The sequence below is a fragment of the Vespa velutina genome, chromosome 5 (genome assembly GCF_912470025.1).
Source record: "Vespa velutina chromosome 5, iVesVel2.1, whole genome shotgun sequence".
Lineage (NCBI taxonomy): Eukaryota > Metazoa > Arthropoda > Insecta > Hymenoptera > Vespidae > Vespa > Vespa velutina.
Window position 1 is genome coordinate 8,787,636 of NC_062192.1, and position 13,284 is coordinate 8,800,919.

At 28.0% G+C, this 13,284-nt stretch overlaps 4 protein-coding genes across 6 annotated transcripts; 3 read left to right on the forward strand and 1 right to left on the reverse strand.

The window, feature by feature from the left end:
* Positions 1–651: 651 nt before the first annotated feature.
* LOC124949047 (uncharacterized protein C9orf85 homolog) lies at positions 652–2,951 on the forward strand. 2 transcript variants are annotated; one of them, XM_047493551.1, is made up of 5 exons: positions 1,347–1,488; positions 1,821–1,869; positions 1,960–2,172; positions 2,272–2,476; positions 2,574–2,951. In XM_047493551.1, the coding sequence occupies exons 2-5, from the start codon at positions 1,824–1,826 to the stop codon at positions 2,830–2,832; spliced, it is 723 nt and encodes a 240-aa protein (XP_047349507.1). In that variant the 5' UTR covers positions 1,347–1,488; positions 1,821–1,823; the 3' UTR covers positions 2,833–2,951. The 2 variants fall into 2 exon arrangements, with proteins under 2 accessions (XP_047349508.1, XP_047349507.1); XM_047493552.1 differs by lacking the exons at positions 2,272–2,476; positions 2,574–2,951 and adding an exon at positions 652–1,199 and having other exon boundaries at positions 1,272–1,488; positions 1,960–2,102.
* Positions 2,952–3,056: 105 nt separating this feature from the next.
* LOC124949132 (outer dense fiber protein 3-like) lies at positions 3,057–4,563 on the forward strand. Its single transcript, XM_047493750.1, has 4 exons — positions 3,057–3,280; positions 3,362–3,556; positions 3,660–3,813; positions 3,880–4,563. Exons 1-4 carry the CDS (start codon positions 3,190–3,192, stop codon positions 4,127–4,129), a joined length of 690 nt encoding a protein of 229 aa, XP_047349706.1. The 5' UTR covers positions 3,057–3,189; the 3' UTR covers positions 4,130–4,563.
* A 4,524-nt stretch (positions 4,564–9,087) lies between these two features.
* Positions 9,088–11,134, forward strand: LOC124949131 (28S ribosomal protein S29, mitochondrial). 2 transcript variants are annotated; one of them, XM_047493748.1, is made up of 6 exons: positions 9,088–9,328; positions 9,436–9,774; positions 9,876–9,968; positions 10,060–10,196; positions 10,256–10,603; positions 10,750–10,894. In XM_047493748.1, exons 1-6 carry the CDS (start codon positions 9,313–9,315, stop codon positions 10,759–10,761), a joined length of 945 nt encoding a protein of 314 aa, XP_047349704.1. In that variant the 5' UTR covers positions 9,088–9,312; the 3' UTR covers positions 10,762–10,894. The 2 variants fall into 2 exon arrangements, with proteins under 2 accessions (XP_047349704.1, XP_047349703.1); XM_047493747.1 differs by having other exon boundaries at positions 9,130–9,328; positions 10,745–11,134.
* Positions 11,122–13,249, reverse strand: LOC124949130 (sequestosome-1). The gene is made up of 3 exons (XM_047493746.1): positions 12,888–13,249; positions 11,722–12,770; positions 11,122–11,593 (listed from the first exon to the last, which is right to left on the reverse strand). The coding sequence occupies exons 1-3, from the start codon at positions 13,054–13,056 to the stop codon at positions 11,357–11,359; spliced, it is 1,455 nt and encodes a 484-aa protein (XP_047349702.1). The 5' UTR covers positions 13,057–13,249; the 3' UTR covers positions 11,122–11,356.
* Positions 13,250–13,284: the final 35 nt, after the last annotated feature.

A 13,284-nucleotide genomic window follows, 5' to 3' on the forward strand; every position in this document is an offset into this window, starting at 1 on the left:
TGTTATTATTATATGGAAACAATAAACGAGGAATAAGTATAGCGAACGAAAAAGGAAAAAAAAATAACAATGTAGTCAACAAAGTATTTTTTTTTTATCAAAATCATTGTGTCATATTAACATTGAATACTTGAGATATAAATAATATGTTTAACATTACTATAATATTACACTAAATTGATAGCATATCAAACTTTATATTATATTTTTGCTGTACGTAATATTTGATTTATATATAAATATATATATATATATATATTTGTATATATATGTGTATATATATATATATATAAGAAAATAAAAAAGAAGTTATTTTATTTTCTTAAAAAAAGTATTTCAGATGAACAAACCTTTCTTTTTGTATGTTCATATTTTTTTTTTAAATTAGGCTGACGATTACATAGTTACGGCCCTGAAGTCTATTCGATCTACTTGCCATCTAGCGGTGGAACTTTGTTCTAATATTAAACATATGACATTATCGTGATTTTTTATATATTTTTTTATATACTTTATTTTCATTCAATAAGTGGGTATATATACACATCTATATACATATATGTATATATATATATATATATATATAAATTAATTGAAGTTTTATCATTAAATAATGAATTAATCACGAAAATTAATTTATTCAGTATTTTATTTCAAATAATTGATAATACACACAGTATACAAAGTAAACATTTTGTTATTATAAAATAATATGCATTATAAAATAATATATATATAGATATTTTGCAAATAAATTAATAACGGCATAAATATGAGTTGTCAGAAGGGAAATGCAAATCGATCTAGACCTCAAAAATACAAAAATCAAACTGCCTTCAAGAATGATTTACATGATACTTCTCATAAAACAAAGTTTATTAATAATATCGAGGTAACCAATGTGTGTGAAAGATGTAAAAAAATAATCGAGTGGAAGATCAAATACAAGAAATATAAACCTCTTAAAGCACCAGCTAAATGCACTAAGTGCGAACAGAAAACTGTAAAACATGCTTATCACATCATGTGCCTGTCTTGTGCAAAAAATCATCAAGTTTGTCCTAAATGTGGTGAAAAGCGTGAAATAATTGAGGGTAAACCGAGTAGAGAAGAAAGTATTAAATTAGATGCAGAATTACAGACATTGTTAAAAAAGTTACCAGAAAGGAAACGTAGAACATTTATAAGATATATGAATCGTAATTGTTAAATATATATTTCAATATTTAGAGATTATATGTATGATTATATTATATATATTTTTTATTTAGGTAACTCAAAAAAATCTAATCCTGAAAGTAATAGTGATGAGAAAGGGGACTTGGAAGAAAGTGATGCTGACGAAGAGAACGGAAAGAGTACAGAAAAATTATCTTTAAATAAAGAAAATATATTAGAGGAACTGAAAGCTTTAGTAATTAAGGAAGGAAAAGATGATTTTAATAATGATTTTAGTGATGATTCAGAAAATGATTCAGACTCTATTATGTAAATATTTTCTATGCGAAATATATCTTTTTTGATCATAAATTGTTATACTCCAAATTAATATGTTTCATTTGTATTTTATTAATGTGTCATTATTCATTACATAATTAGAATACGACATTCTTTTTACATCATAGTTGTTGTGATAACTGATTGATAAATGACAATAATTGCTGTGAATGTAGTTATATATTAAATCTATACTAGATTCATTATAGTCCTTATATGATTTATTATAATGTATCTTTATATATAAATTTTTTACTTTAATTTTTGAGAACTTTTATGAGTTTTATATCATTTTACTTTGTTTAAACTGTTTTTTAATCTAGAAAATGGAAGACGTAGAAAATAAACCAAAAGTTGATTGTCTAACTAAAGGTATATAAGGGAAATATTTATACATTGTAACATTAACCTCATAATATTTTTTATTATACCGATATAATTAAAATGAAAATTTTAACTTAGGACCTGGACCAGTTTATAAATTACCTCCATTAGTTGGATATGTTGGACATGATCCATCTAAACATAGGGGTCCAGCATATAGTATACGGTTTCGTGTAGGATTAAGTGACAAAACCGTTGGTCCTGGTCCACGCTACAACATCAATAAATTAACAAAATTTGGATTAGATAAACCACCAGCATATACGATAGCTATTAAATATCCTGATACAAGTAAAAATATGAATTTTATTATTTTGTAAATATACATGTTTTGTAACCATAAGATTATATAAAACATTAAATTCTATGACTATCTATATTATTTTTTAGTTTTGAGTTTAGGACCAGGACCTGGTGCATATGCACCTGAACAATGTCTCCCAATGAATCATAGTCGTAGAGCTCCTGCATATACCATAAAATCAAAAGGTCAACCATTACAAATTATTGAAGGGCCTGGACCAAATGCTTACACAATACCAACATGTATAGGCCCTAAAATACCAGATATGAGAACACAAGCTGCTTATACCATGTGTGTAAATTTTATTATTAATTTAATAATAATTTATTAAATTAAATTCAGTAACTAATATATATTACTCATTTATACAATATTTTTTATTTTTCAGCGGTGCCTATTATGAACCACCATTAGAGTCTTTAGGTCCGGGTCCAGCAGCTTACGCGGATCTTAATCAAAATGTTATAAAGAAACGCAATCCAGCATATAGTCTTAAATGGCGTCATGATCCTTCTGAAGGATATATTAGTCCAGGTCCGCGTTATAATCCTACGTATAATATTGGAAGACGTGCCCCAAAATACTCCTTTGGCGTTAGACATAGTATATGTGCAGGAAATCCCATTACGAGTTTAGATGAAGATTGATTGGAAAAATATGAATGTGTTTCATTATCAAGCTTCTGTAAAAATTGTATAATAACTTTATATATTTCAATATCTTATTTAATAAATGTGGTCTTCAATCAGATATGTATATATATATATATATATATATATATATATATATATATATATATATGCCTATTTAATTATATGTACATATATATTTTCAATAATTATACACATATATATATATAAAAATTGATACGTTGTATCGAACTATCAATTGTTTCTTTTCTCGTTTAACCAAAATGGAATTGAGATAAAAATTACAATATTTTTTATGTTTTATAAATACAAAATTTCTTGTCAGATATCTAAATTTATAAGAATTTGATTACAATGCCTCCTAAGGTAGCCAAAACCGCTAATGTCGGTGGTGATACAATAGAATCTAAGAAAATTACGAATGCAGCGATTTGCGGGATACCCTGTAAGAATTCAATTTAAAGATAATATTTTATTTCTATTCCGAAGAACATACATAATGGTTGCTAATTTTATGATTGAAAAGCTCCAGGACCAAAATACAAATTGAAAACGCTCGTTGGTCACGAAGATCATTGTATTTCGAAGTATCGAAATCCGGCATACACGTTTGGTATAAGACGTATGCCTGAAGACACATGTAAAGGTCCTGGACCAAAATATATGCTTCCAGAAGAAAAACTAAAAGGTTTTACTCATGGATTCTTGTTAAAAACCACAGGTAATTAATCTCATAGATATTCGAGTTTCATTACTTATAAAAAGTATAGACATATATATTATGTTATGATATTATAATAAAATTCTTTATTTTGGTATTATAGATAAAACTTGTGGACCTGGTCCGAAATATTTTATACCAAGTCCTCCAAGCGGTCCTATGTTTTCTCTAGGATGGCGTACCAAATACAGAAGTGATTGCCTATCACCTGGACCTTATGACATAAAGAGCATCTTTCCTGGACCAAGCTTTACCATGTAAGACTTTAATATATTTATTTTTGTCTTATTGATCATTGATTCTATATTATTTTATTTTTATAGAGGAGTACGTCTTCCTGATTTCAAATGTATTGGTGGACCAGGACCTTCTGGCATGTATACATTGGATGTGATTAAACCAAGATCACCAATGTTTAGTTTAGGTTTTCTTCATCCCGATAAAGATATCTGTAAGAGTCCAGGACCTAAATATGATCCCAAACTATTAGATCTATCACCAAAGTTTTCTTTTGGAATGAAGCATAGTGTTTGTGCACCACCGTACATCGTCGAGTGTGACGACAAATGTTAAACGTAAAATTTATCGATCCAAGACTTTTAGAAACTGTTCCGATTATTTTTTTTTCAGTAGAAAACTGCCGTTCATATGAACTATCATAAATAAAGTCAATAATTTCAGTAAATAATATCACCATTAGATTTCATATGTATAATAAAAAAGTAAAGAATTTTAATTAAACTTATTATACTAAGAACTAACAATAAACTACAAATATCTTCAAAATTGTCTAAGAACATTAACTCGTAAATAATAATAAACATATTTTAAAACATGATATTGGAAGAACTTTGTAAGCATGATCATGTAAAATAGTTGGTCTTGTGTAATATAAACATATTCGGTCTTTTAATTAACTTTGACAATTACCAAGTTAATTTTTTTTTGTATACCGACTCGTGATTATAGAAACTCTTTCTTATTAAACGTGACAACTTATAAATTCATACTATTGATACTTTTCCGATAATTTTTAAAGTCTTTAATCTACATGAAGTACAATAATGTAATATTTGAATAATAGTATTAATATTCGTTTAAATATTAAAATGACGGAAATGTGCGTAAAATTTAAAATAATTTTAATATAAAATTCCTATACTTTAAAATTTTAATCTCAGTGTAGTTGATGTTGTATAATATAAACATATTCAGTTTTTTATTGACTTTGACGATTACCGTATCAGTTCTCCTTTGTCCTCCGACGAGTAAACATCGAAAATCTCTCAGAATGCGTTTGCTGCAAGTATCAACGAATATTTAAAGTAAGTAAATTTTTATATCGCTCGTTTCTTCAATTTATATAGTTTCTTATTATAATAATAATACTAATAATTTTGTTGTTATTTTTTTATTTCAGAATATCATTGCAATTGCGCGCGAAGCAATGATGTAATCGAATATTTATATCGCTAAAATAAAAATATCGCCAAGTAAAAGCAGTATTTATTCGTTTACGTTTCGCGATTTAAACAGCAAGTGTTTTTGCATCGACTGCGTGCAATGCAATAGTTAGAATCAGTGTTTGTTTGCAAAATTTGCTTTTTTAGCAGTCGCACAGACTGTGTTTATAAAAGATAGTAAATTTTCGCGAATTAACTTCAGTGACCGTTTATTAAAAAGTAACTATCGCAGTTACTTTTAGTAATGGTTAGAATCAATGCATCATTGAAGAGGATTTTGAACAACTTCGACTTACTTTATTTTCAATCATTTACGAATCATCTACCTTCAATTTCAATCTAAATCGCGGACGAGTGTTTTGGAGCCATCGCAGAACTTCTTAAGTAGTAAGTGAATTTTTAAGATCCTCTGATCATTCAATCATGTCGAGATGAAAGATCCGAATCTGCACCAGTGATCGGTTGTAATTAATTAGTAGAAGAGCATTAAGTAATTACGAATAAATTTCTTAGGAAATTTATTCGTGAACGGTTTCTTATATTTTGATTTATTTATTAAATTAGGATAAGGTCTTCTTGTTTAAATGCGTTAATTATAATTATTTCAAATTTTGAATATTTTAATGCATTATTAAATATTTTTCTCTCTCGAAAATTGCAAAGAATCGTTATTCAGGTTCTAATAAGGAATGAGAAAGAAAACATTCGCGATGGATAGTCTCTGGATTATAACCAAAATTATATGATTTGTTTTCTAATAATTACAGTAATCGCTTGTAAGAAGGAGTGTCCAAAGATTTTTTATTACATTTTTAAAGTTAAATTAATCAAATATTTAACCAATTTTGTTAATAAAAGAAAAGTCTCAATAGAGTCATTGCTTTTGAAAGAGGAAAGTAGAGTCATTGATAAAAGACGAAGAGACTTATAGAATCACAGTTCGTAGACCCTAGAATAAATTAATCAATTTTTAACATAGGATTTTCAGCAATTAATATACTAATTCTCGTTTCTCTCCCTATGCTTTCACGCTTTTTTTCAGGGTTGCGTTAGAGTTGCGTTAGATTTATCAGTTTTCTTTCAAGTTTTAGAATAAGGGATGATTTTAATTCTTTGACATTAACGGTAGTTATCGATTGCTCTATAGTAACACAAAGCAAAAAAGAGGCTATATGCTGAAGAAGCCTCCACACACTGTGGTTCAAAAGGGCAACTATTAGGCTATTGAGTTATTTTCGAAAGTCCTCGGAATCTTTCAAGAATGGTTCTTAATCATATTTTAATTTTATCATTTTCTCATTCAATGCTCTTATGATGATGAGTGTAGGGGTATTTAAGAAACTGAGCCGACATAATATTCCGCCTCCGGTCTCATATTGTCACGTGTACGCGAATACGATTATTTTATATTTTATACATTTTTATTATCAAAGTTGAGTCATTAATTAATTACTTTTTTTTTAAAGTTCTATATTAAAGTCGAGTCATAGATTTTTCATTTATTCTTTTCTAATGTTAAATAAAAATCAAAATTTTATTCTAATAAAATCAAATTCCACGTTGAAGTTATAAATTTTTTACTTTTTTTCAGTGGAGACCACTAAATCTGCCTTGAACAAAAGTGCACATGGAGCTGAAGCGAACACACCAAGATATGTGCCAAGTTCTCACTTCGCCACGCGTTACGGAAAAAGAATATTTGTTTAGATTAGGATCGAAAATTTCTTATTTTCTTGTTCTCTTTTAAATTTAAATTAAATTAAATTCAGAATTTTGTTTTTCATATATATATATATATACTTTAATAATTTATATATATATATATATATATATATATATATATTTTCTTTCCTTGTTTCATTTCTTTTCTATATTATCAAGTTATATTGGAGTCATTAAATTAGAGCTTATAAAATTATTTTAGTAACATTTAAATAATGTATGAAGTGTAATTAATCAATATTTAAGTGTAATTAAGTGTAATTATCAATATTTAAACAATAGGATATTCTTAGCAACGATATAAAGATTGTAAGACACGTTAAATATAAAAGAAATTAAATTTTATCTTTCAATAAATATAAACTAACATTTTACTAACATTCGAACAATGTCTGAGGTACATGAACTATATATAATTAACTTATATTTAAACACTACAACATTTTTAATAACACTCAACAAAATCATTAAATACATATCGGCTTAGATTTTTGTACTAGAGGCAATAAATGGATCTTCAGATGTAGGTTCACGTGATGAGACCTAGGTCCTTAGTATTTGCGATTTATCGAAATCTTATGGTATATAAGTGCTACCGAACGAATGATTTCATATTTCAAAAATATCTTTTCAATCTAATTCATGTTAAATAAATTTAATACATTAAACTTACAGTTTACATTGCTAATCATACTTGAAAAGATAAATGAATTGGATATACTAGAATTCTAAAATAATTTCTTAAAGAAACGCACAGCAAATTTTTTTATCCCACTTATGCTCGCCATTTTTCCTATTTATTTTTATCAACTCTTATTAATTATTATTTATAAATCTCAAGTGGGATCCATATGTGGGATCTTTGAGATGGAAGCTTGACTCTCCTTCTTTCAGCAAGGAATATCGAGCTCAATTTCATTCAGTTTTTATTCTGGTTTTGCTTGATGGAATGATCTTCGAAATGTCCACTTCTTTTTCTCTTCTTCTTTTCGTCTTCTTTTTTCTTTTCTTTCCTATTAAATTTTATCTCTTATTATTTTTTTTCTATCTCCTCTTTCTCCTCTTTTTTCAGACTGTATCATCGAGGGAAAGGACTATTACAGAAGAGGATTATTACAGAAAAAGACCATCACAAAAAAGTACTATTACAGAAAAGGACTATTACAAAAAAGAATCATCAGGTGGGACCCTTGGGAGAGATCTTGGGGAGTTATCCTTCTTTCAGTAAAGAAAATCAAGCTCCATTTTGGTACACTGATTTTGGTCAGGTGGAGCAATATTCAATATGTCCACCTCTTGTTCTTCGTTTTATCGTTGTCACATGCATGCACGTTCCAGCTCTTTTCTTTTCTTTCTCTGGCTTTCTTTTATTTTTTTTTTCCAACTCTTTTTTCTATCTCATATTTTTTCTCTTTCTCTTCTTCTTTTCCAGAGATCATCGAAGGATCAATCATCAAAGATTATCAAGGGATAGATTTATTATTGATTTTTACGCGAGAATATGGGAAGAATAGAGAGAACACTCATACTCGTATCGGCGAGTACAGGCGTCTGCGAGATAGGAGGACTTCCGTTTTATTTGTTCGAAAATTCGATTAGAATACCTCGCCAACGCGGATTGTAGAGTCACCATTTTTCTAATACTCGCGTGGGTGTCCGGCTGCGATTAAAAGTCTTACCATGGGTTTCGTTGTATTGTATGAAATTCGGGATACATGAAACGTGTTACCTCGTAGTGGAGTATATGTAGCTACCGATGTTACGACAGTCCTGTTAACCGTAAGCGGGGACTGACTCTCCTCCAGATATCGTTGAAAACCATAATTCTCGATTAGCTCATATCACCTCGAATTTTAACGTAGTCACCGTTATTCTAACACTCATGTGTGTGTTCGCAGATGCGGATTTTAGAATAGTTAGCCTGTAGGTCTTTATATGCAATAATTTTCAGACTTGGTTCGATAGATAGTGCTTGCAATATATCAATTTCTAAATCTAAATTATATGACGGAAGTTCTACTGGGCGAATGGCTGCATATTTCAAGGCGTTTCAATAGTGTTTTCAAATTAATTCTGATTAACTATTAAATTATTTACATTTTATTTTGTTAATCATACTTTCGTAGATGAATATTGTAGATTAGATAGAATTCTAATATAATTAGTTAGAGAAAGACTCTGAAAAATTTATTTTTTTATTATTTTTATATATTCTAACTGATTCTCATTTATTATCATTTATCATCTCAGATATATTCATCGTTAATTGAATAATAAAATGAATAATAAAAATGTCTATAAGTATCAGTAAATTTCAAATTTGAAGTTAAGTTTATATATCGATCTATGAAGCACGAGATGGCGTTGATAGTCATATGCCATAAAATAATTTTTGGTTATATCTCACTATCAATCTTATACCACTGAGAATATTCTTCATAATATATAACTTATGATTATTTTGCTGTAAAAGAGAAAAATATGTTACAGTATTAATTTTAGTATGAAAATTTGAACATATTTGTCGATATATTAAATAATTGTATATTCTTTAAATAGAATATTGCAAATATGTCATTAACATCTCGTGAGTTTTGTTTTTATTCAGAATAATCTTAATATTCTAATGATTGTTTATGTAAATTTTATTGGTTATGTCATATATATGGATTATAATATTTAAAACATTTTTAGGATTATTATTACAACATTCGTGTCGGTTAAGATGGCAAAAACAATATAGTACTTTGGTGAATGTATTTCCAAAGGATATAGTAGATGAACAATTTCAGAGTTTTCGTACAATAGAATCAAATCCGGTAAATCATAATGAACAACATTTGAATAGAATATATACAATACCAAGCCATATAGTCAAGACACTTTATCAAAATATTGGAATTCCAAAAAATTTTCAAACTCTTTCTACTGCTTTCAATGAATGTTCTATATTAGTTAGAAATCCTGCTTTAGAAGTAATATCATATCTTGAACAAGCAGATTATAATAGACCTATAAACAAATATGTATTATGTATCCTTTCATTAATTTTTTACTTTAGAAAGTATTCTATCTAAAATATATATATATATATATATATATAAATGATGACATTTCTTTAACCGCACATATAGATGGAAAATTTGGTACAGGAAAATCAATGACATTAATGCACATATTACATTATGCTTTTCTAAAACAGATGATAATAGTACATGTGCCTTCTCGTATGTAAAGTTATTATAATAATTATTTCACGTTTTATATTGTTCATATTATTTTATATCTATTAAATGACATATGTTTTATAAATTTTAGCTAACATTTGGTTTCGATTCCCAAAAGAAATTGCGAATTCGTATAAAAGTCCAGATATCATAGATTTACCAATTGATGCAGGGAAATGGTTATTATATTTTAAAAATCAGAATAGTGATCTTCTATCAAAACTTGATGTAAGTATTTACAAATGTTCATTTACAGAAATTTTATAATAATAAAAGTCGTGTTATAGCTTAAAATATCGAGAGATTATCAATGGAATATAAGAGAGAAAGCATCTAATGGTACTTCATTGTTAGAAATGATAGAGTTTGGTATAAATAGAGTAAGATATGCATCCAGCGTAATAGATGCATTATTGATGGAATTAAAAGAAGCTAGCATTGCAGGAAAGTGTAAGGTTTTAGCAGCTGTAGATGGTTATAATGCGTTTTGGTCAGATCATACTGGAATACGCAATGATGCTAAAGTATGGGTCAACCCTCGACAAATATCATTAACTTTATCATTTGTAAATTTTATAAAAGCTGATTGGTGCAATGGAGCTGCCGTTTTAACATTAGATGCTAAAGCATGCAAGGTAATAATATGGAATAAAATTAAATTTAAAATTTGAATTTCTATTTACAAACTATATTTCTATTTATAAAACAATTCTATGTCTGTAATGTGCCTTTGCTTGTAATATTGATAACGATTGTATTATCATAATTGCCTTTAGGATAGAAGAGAATCTGACCATCCTAGATACTTGCTTGGTAAAGATGGCTTTGAATGTTTAGATCCTTTTATACCTATTCTATTAGAAAATTACAATAAAGCTGAATTTGAATCTTTAATGGAATATTACAAGGAGCGAAAATGGATTAGGGATATTAATGCAGATGGATTAGCAGAAATATGGGCATTGACTATTGGTCATCCACTTGAAATAAGGCAAATTTGTAAATCCTTATAAAAATATTTTAAATAAAGTAAACAAAGAATTTGTTCGTTTCAATCTAATAAAACCTTTCTGGAGTAATTAAATGTATTTATATACATATGTATAAATTTCTCTTTTTTAATTTTGGATAAAATGTAAAGAAATACAGAACAATTAAACACTGCACTACTTTATTGATTATTACATTATAATTTAAAAATTTTGGAACAAAAAAATCTAGAAATATTACATTTCTACATTAATATGTATACTAAAGAAAGAAAAGTATATAGAATTATAGATTATTAAAGTTGGAATGTTACTATAATATTCAAAGATATATAACTTTATTTTTATATAAGATTTCCCTTAAGTTTTTTTAATAAGATATAGTCAAAATAGATTGTATCATTCGCGTACGGGTGACAGCATATCCAAAACTTTTCCAATATCACCATCCTTGATTTCTAATAGTTGAGTAAGCCAACCACCTTCATTAGAAAATCCCATAGTCATCATAATTTCAACTGCATTTTGAATCTTTGGATTTCGATGATATATAATTTGTTGTTGAATTGATTTTGGTAATTGTGGATATAAATTTCCATTTGACTCTTCTTTTGTAGGTGCTGATGGAGTAATAACCTAAATATAAAAGTTTTATATACCTTACTTAATATATTTTGATTATAATATATTTTCCCATAAAAAAATTTTATTATTTTATATATGGATATATATATTTTCCTGTATTAAAGGTGCATAAACATTACCTTGTTTGGCACATTTTCGTTAGCGGGTTGAGAAGGATAAGACAAAGTTTGATCAGTAACAGAAGTAGCAGCAGCAGCAGCAGAAGACCGTTCGTCTTTATTCAGCATAGTCCAATCTTCGTCATCTGAGGATTTATCAGATTTTTCAGAAGGTGAATCATTTTTACTAGCTAAGGTTTCAACATTAGAAGCAGGAATATTAATATTTTGTTCTTCTGTCAATTTCCTGCCTTCTCCAGAAAACTTCGCAGAAACATTTTCATTTGTAGTTGATAATACTTTTGATTCAGCTTGTTTAGTAGGAGCATTTTTTTGCGACATATCAGATTTTTCATTATTTTTAACTTTCATACTGATGTCAATTCCAAGAGGATTCAAAAATTGAGCAATATTGTCTTCTACCATCTTTAAAAGATCGATATGGGGTTTTGCTTCTTTTTTAGCTTCTTTAGGTAATGGTTCATTAGGCGAAGGTATGGCTTCAGTCGCCGTTTCTGGCGGTTTTTGAATATTATTCTTTATGGGACACTCACCTGCATTATAGGTCCAATCATTAAAATAATCTGCAAAAGTATCCACCCATGAAGAATTATCGCAATTTGGTCTAGATTTTCTGCAATGTTTCTCATTCATAATTGGACATTCTCTACTATCTTCTGCTCTTGTATTATATGTAACACTTTTTCTAATAAATTTTTTCATATGATGAGCCAAGCGTCTACCATACCGTGATGTCCATTGCAATGGTACTGCTATACGAATCATGCAATGCTCAGGATGTACTCCTTTTGATTCACAATCAAAACATAAATCATAATCTGGACATTCAATACATTTATATCGAAAACCTTTAACGTTCTTATTGCAACCATCGCATATGATATTGTGATGAAGCACTCCTGCAATTTCTTCTGGTTGAACATATACATTTTTCTCATGGTCTACATGTTGTGTAATGTATAATTTACGAGCGCTAAGTCTTGGGGATTCAGTTAAAGCAATAAGTAACTCTTCATCAGTTGATATTGCTATCTGATCATTTTCGGCATCTGGAATATTTAACAATTAAAATGTATAACAATTAAATCAAGAAAGTGATAAACATTAATATAATATATATTATAAATTAATGAATAGTCAATCATTAAAAATTTTTAGATATTTACCTTTCCAGGTGATTGTAAATATTTTCCCCTGTAAATTTGGAAAAACTGTTTGTAATTTTTCTCTCAAGTACACATAACTTGTTACAGCGTCAGATTCAATTGTAAATCTTCGTATCTCTTCTTCCTTCGAAGATCCTTGAATTATCAAATATGCTTTGAAATGTTCCATTTCGTAATAAGAAATTATCGTTTAAATTTGAATAAATCACAGATAGAGATCCAAAGAAATGTTTTTTTCGATCAAATATATATATATTTAACGTAAAATCTTGTAAAATGACAACGTAAAATCACGATCACGATTAAGACGCAATATGTCCCTGGAATTCTTTTGATGATTCTTTTATAGTCGAAGTGGGATATTGATTCACGTCAGCGTTAACGGCGCCTGCGTCAA